This window comes from Sinocyclocheilus anshuiensis, unplaced genomic scaffold, assembly GCF_001515605.1.
Source record: "Sinocyclocheilus anshuiensis isolate Anshui unplaced genomic scaffold, SAMN03320099.WGS_v1.1 scaffold1305, whole genome shotgun sequence".
NCBI lineage: Eukaryota > Metazoa > Chordata > Actinopteri > Cypriniformes > Cyprinidae > Sinocyclocheilus > Sinocyclocheilus anshuiensis.
In genome coordinates, this window is record NW_015552694.1 from 145,504 (window position 1) to 151,826 (window position 6,323).

Genomic DNA, 6,323 nt, shown 5'->3' on the forward strand with positions numbered 1-6,323 from the left:
TTGTGCCAGGATGGGGAGAAAGGTATTTTAATAATGTAAATTATGTGAAAAATAATGCGTTTTTCGAACCACCAAGCATGAGAGCATGTTCTAGTACACCCCGAAAACAAAATCAAGACTTTGTAAAAGAGCATAATAGGACCCCTTTAATATACATTTTATCTCAAATGTCTCAAGCCCAGCACTCTTTCTCCTTCCCCATATCTTCTTTTTCCTTATCACTTCATCCCTTTATGGAATCCTGCCTTATACACCAACTCTACTTAATATTATATGGTTATATCCAGTAGACATTATCGAGTGCACTCATTCAATCCCACAATGCATCTCCATAAAGAGTATATTAAAAATGTACACTCAACGGCTAGCCACAAGGAAATACCCATGCACTGTGAGCGATGCACCAAATGAATTCCTGTGTCTCTCGTCAAAAGATTCCATCGACAGCACATCTCTGCGTCTGAAATCGCTGACTCATTTTCATTGACTTGAGTGCAGCATTTGACACTGTGTGTCACTCTATTCTACTTGATAGACTGGAGAGTTGGCTTGATATCTCTGGTACTGTGAGATGGTTCGAAACCTACCTTACTGATTGTTCCCAGTTTGTTGTCCTGGAAAACAGATCTGCCATAGTGTTTCTCGGGGATCTGTCTTGTGCTTTTTAGTATTTATATATTTATATGGTTCCTCTAGGCTAGGCATATTAAGAAATATGGTTTAGGGTATCACTTTTATGCTGATGATACCTACATTTACATCAGGCTGTGGAATGCACTTCCTTTTACTGCTAGAAATGCTCCCACATTAGGCACTTTTAAGAAACTGTTAAAAACACATCTTTTTAAAATATATATAGATAATAGATAAATAGATAATTCATTAAATGATTATAGAAAGATAGATAAGCTAAACTGATTAGCTTTTCAATAGGGTGTTGACTAGTTTGTTTTTACTGTATTTTACTCTGTTATTATGTTACTCACCTACTGTATGCATTCTACAAAACCTTCAATAAAGTCCTTGTAATTGGTTCACACTTATCTGTGTCTGCTGCCTTACTAGTTGACAGTAATGAATTTTCCATCACATCCATCCATTCTCCAAAACGCTCATCCTATATGTAGAGTCGCAAATAATGAATGTTATATCATTAATTCTGAATTGCATAGCTCTCCTCAGACTATTTAAATCAACACACTAATTTCAGATCTCTCAGTCTCTGAGCATATTTGAATACACAGACAACCCTTCTTAGTTTCCCTTGCACTCCTGTATTCACCACACCGCTATCACTTTAGCCTGAGGCACTGAATGCTTCAGTGACTCTTTCTGGGTTTAGCGTGTGCTGATGTGATCTCATAAATGTAGGCTGTTTATATTATACTCAGTGAGGAGTAAAAGTAAACAAAGCTATGATCCAGTAGCTGACCTAGAGCAATATTCTGTTACATTTATGTCAATGTTTTTGAGTCTAGAAGCTGTTTGATTATAGTGCTTTTATCCTTTTCTGCTGATATCTTTTAATATGTCCCAGAATTCAGTGAATATTGAAGTACAAAAAGACTACTGTGTAAATCTGAAACATGTTGTGTGCGTCTCAGTTTGGTCTACTACACATACAGTACTGAAGCATGTGTGACGCTCATCTGTCATCTCACTATATAAGGACATGAACACATGAACTTCATCTCCAGAGCTGCTTTGAAAGTCACTTCACCAGTGACTCTCATTTTTACTGGAAAAAAATATTGTCAGATATAAAATACAAAAACTCAAAGACATGAGTGGCCAGTCCTTCTCCTGGAGGGCCACCTTCCTGCAGAGTTTAACTCCAACACACTCGCTTGGAAGTTCCTGGTAATCCTGAAGATCACTGCATCACTACTTATGTTGCATGAGTGCTTTACTATTGGTGGAACCCATTCAATGGCCATGTTGCTATGATTTTGGGAAACAGGAAACAGTGAGTAGATTAATTTCTCCAGCAGTGCATCATCACAGTGGTTTAAGCAGTGAGTTACAGCATTGTACAGGATACACTCCTCAGCTTAGTACTCCAGTGCTCATAGTGCTTGAGCATTTGGTTTCCTGTACAGCTTAAAACAGACTAAAACAGACTATATGATGTTTAAGGATTACTGCAAGAACAAACTAAATCAATACATCGGAGTCTCTTCAACTTAGGGCACTTTTTTATGCCCCAGTGGTAGATTTTTATTAGAAGTAACAGATGTAACCTTTTTGCTATATAAAGAGTACATTAAAATTACATGGAAACTTTTTACAATGTTTTCATCATTCATTTTTCTCTATTATATTTTTATTTTCCAAAATCAGAAAACTTTCAGTCTTAAACTATGGAAATCTATCATATTATTAATTATTGTATTTTTAAAACGATGATGATCTATTGAAACCGTGAGATAAACATCAGCTATTTCAATATTGATTGTGTGAAAATGATTTATATACAGTTTTCAAAAAATATGGCTTTTCCTTTCAAATGTGGTGTCATTGCCACCATACATTTTTGCCCATGTTAAGCTAGTGTACTTGTTTACCAAAAAGACAAGTGTCAGTGAGACATTATGAGACATGAGAAAATAAAGAAAATTCTAGTAATTATGACTTTATGTATATATATATATATATATAATATTGCTTGCAAATTATGCAAGTGGGATATTAGCCTTGGCAAGACAGAAGCAGTTGCCTTTTTGTTCCAAAAATTCCATGGCCATCGTTTCTATTACATGCAAGTGTGGAAATGGTATTTTAGGCAAATGTACCTAAAGTCCACAGGGCCAAAAGTGCCAATGTTATATTCACATGTTATATTAATCTCTCTCGCTCTTATCTGTCACATCCTATTGGTTACCCCTTCTCATGCACCAATGATGCTGAACTGTGCACTAGACTAGAGTCTAATTTCTCTCTATTTCCCCATGCCCTCATCCCTCTTTCTTTCCAGGATGATAACTGGGGTGAGACTACGACAGCTGTCACTGGCACCTCAGAACACTCTCTATCTCAGGAGGACATTGTTCGCATCAGCAAAGACCTCGACGACAGCGTGGGCCTGGACTGCAAACGTTATCTAAATGTGGCTCTGTCTGTCATCCTGGGACTCGTGGTTCTTCTGACTCCACTTGCCTTCCTTATCCTGCCTCACCTCCTCTGGCCTGATAGACTGAGAGCCTGTGGAACGGCCTGTGAAGGTCTCTTTATATCTGTGGCATTTAAACTGCTAATTTTGTTGTTGGCAGTGTGGGCTCTATTCTTCAGGCCACCTAGGGCTGGTTTGCCAAGAATCTTCGTCTTTCGAGCCTTATTAGCCACATTGGTGCTACTGTTTGTGCTTTCCTATTGGTTGTTTTATGGAATACGCATCCTGGACTCACAGGTGAGGCTAAAGTGTGCCTACTTCTTCCAAAAATTTAAATTATATCTAATCATATATATATATAAATCATCCTTTCAACAAAAAGTAAGATATTTTGAAAAATGTTTTAATTCAGCTGTTTTGTCCATACAAAGTCAGTGGGGTCCAAAACAACATTTTATGGCCAAAAAAAAAATTTTTTTTAAACATATTTTTCCCCCTTATTTATTTCACATGCCTACGTTTGGAATAATGTGGGAGTGAGTAAATGATGACAGAATTTTCATTTTTAGGTAAACTGTTCAGTCTAAAACTGAAGTGTACACTGAAGTGTGCAGTTTAAAACTGTCTGAAAAGTGGCAGTTGTTTGTGTAGCCCACACTAAATACAGACTAACCCTAACACTAACTTTGGAGCCATATTTGTGACTTATATACACTCCATATTTGTGGAGTGTGATTTGTGACAATAATGAGGATTAAGCTTAAATCTAGATTAATCTAGATTTATCTAACAATGATGTTGCACCAAACTTAAAAGTTTATTTAAAATAAGGCAGACTTACATTTAAACGATCATTTTGATCCTGGTTTTGATTAGCATTCTAGATATATTATCTTTAATCCTGTTGCTCTATTACTTTAAACTTTGATTTAAATCTCAGTCAGGAATGAACTTTACATTTGAGGAGATGAGGAGGTTTAACTAATAATAAAATCACCTACAGTTAAAAATATGTGACTGACTGAAAAAAGACAAGCAGTGTAACTGCTTTTACATGTAAAAACCGAAGTGGACTGTGGGCTGAACTTCACCAACACTAAAAAAATTAAGCTCACTAGCATGACCCATTCTTGCCAATCTCTAGTAACATCTTCTCTGTGTGAGTACTAGTCCTAATCTCCTGTACTTTGTAACTTTAAAATATCAACATGTCACATATCACAGAGAAACATTTCCAGTAATTTTATGTACCGGCTAATTCTCACATTGCCCTACTATATGTAACAGGCACTGACACTCTCTCTGTCTGTTCCAGGATGAGGACTACCAAGGGATTGTGCAGTATGCTGTTTCACTAGTGGACGCTCTGCTCTTTATCCACTACCTGGCCATTGTGCTGCTGGAGCTCAGGCAGTTACAGCCGTTCTTCTCTCTGTGTGTCACACGCTCCACGGATGGAGCAACACAACACTATAACTTGGGTCAACTCAGGTTAGAACATTGTCAACAAACTGCTAGATTTATGTAGTTAATTCCTTTTTAATACTCATCTAAAATGATTTGTTTTTTAGAATATATATATTTTTTTTCTCTTTTGTAATTTGTATAATATATATAGGCCTACTGTAAATGTAAGTATTTACAAAAATGTACATTTTGTACATTCAGCTTTCCTCACATGATCAAAGTGTTTCAGTAAGTCCTTTATACTCAGACATGGCCACATTTTACTTTGTAAAATCAGACATGAGAACTGTTTTGAGAAAGCCCATGAAAGAGACAATAAGCATAGAGAACTCAGCTGCTGTGTGAGTGTTTGGAGTATCGTATACATGATGTCATTCAGTGTGCACTTTGTTGCATGTCCAGTCCTCATATTGCATGAGAGTCATTCTTACAGTTTGGTGGACCTTAGATTGAGCAGGTTTGTAGAAAAAAAATATATATAAATTCAATTATTGTTAGTGTTATCATAGGGATAAACTATCTGTCCATCAGAAAAACAAGCTCAGGATAATATGTCAAGCTCAAGATTCAAGATTCAAGATTTTTATTTGTCACATACGCTAGTATACAAGCTAGTATGACCTAATAATCCTGACCAAATATTTAACATTCTTGGAAATTTGTTCACCTTGTTACATGACATTTTTATAATGTAGTGTGTAACAGGATGGACATTTTAAGCTAATGAATCCTACTACTAGTTGCCAGCAGATTAACATTTAGAAAGATATTTAAAGGGATAGTTCACCCAAAAATGAAAATTTGATGTTTATCTGCTTACCCCCAGGGCATCCAAGATGTAGGTGACTTTGTTTCTTCAGTAGAACACATATGATGATTTTTAACTTTAACCGTTGCAGTCTATCAGTTGTATAATGCATGGCAATGGTAAAAAAAATCTATGAGAGTAAAAAAAACATGCACAGACAAATCCAAATTAAACCCTGCAGCTCGTGACGACACATTGACGTCCTAAGACACGAAACGATTGGTTTGTGCGAGAAACCGAACAGTATTTATATCATATTTTACCTCTAATACACCACTATGTCCAACTGTCTTTGGGTGCGCGCATGGCATCCGGTGCGTGAGGTGTGTACGCGCTCTGGCGTAGTCAATACTGTCTCTCACAGTTATATCGTTGGGTAATTATACTTTATATAAAACGCGGGCATCAGGGAGCCGCTATTAATATGTGGGGCTGCGGGGCATTGAAACATTGAATTTCGAATGCACAATCGCTTTTTACTTTCACTTTCGAGATTTGCGATCGCACGTGCTCTGTGTAAACTACAGCGGCAGTACTTACCACACATTTTAGTCATCTCTCCTTACTCTGTTTATGTAGTAAGTGAAATCTTATGTACTGTAATGTAACAGGCTACTGCTAGCAAGCAGCTAACCATGTCCTTTTAGTGGCTCGTGTTATTTTATTAGAACTCGCGTTATTTGTTTTCCGTGCCTTTTTTAATACAGACACCAACCCATCCCTGCACATCACATCCCCTGCACAGCCTGGAACATAACATTTATTTCCATGATCTGCCATTTTCGCTATTATCCTCGCTTGTTTCTTCACAATACCTACAGAACTTCTGATGGTTCGGCTGGCATAGAACATGGGCGGGTATATGCAAATATTGGGGGCGTACATATTAGTGATCCTGACTGTAACGTCACGGTCGGTGTTATGTTCTTATTCGCCTAT

At 37.1% G+C, this 6,323-nt stretch overlaps 1 protein-coding gene across 1 annotated transcript in view; it reads left to right on the top strand.

Annotated features, from left to right (window-relative positions):
- The window catches only part of LOC107667661 (vang-like protein 1), a 92,734-nt gene that overhangs the window by 71,927 nt on the left and 14,484 nt on the right, over nt 1–6,323 (top strand). Inside the window, exons 4-5 of the mRNA XM_016459388.1 lie at nt 2,975–3,406; nt 4,425–4,600. Coding sequence (XP_016314874.1) covers nt 2,975–3,406; nt 4,425–4,600 — 608 coding nt within the window. The remainder of the gene's footprint in view (nt 1–2,974; nt 3,407–4,424; nt 4,601–6,323) is intronic.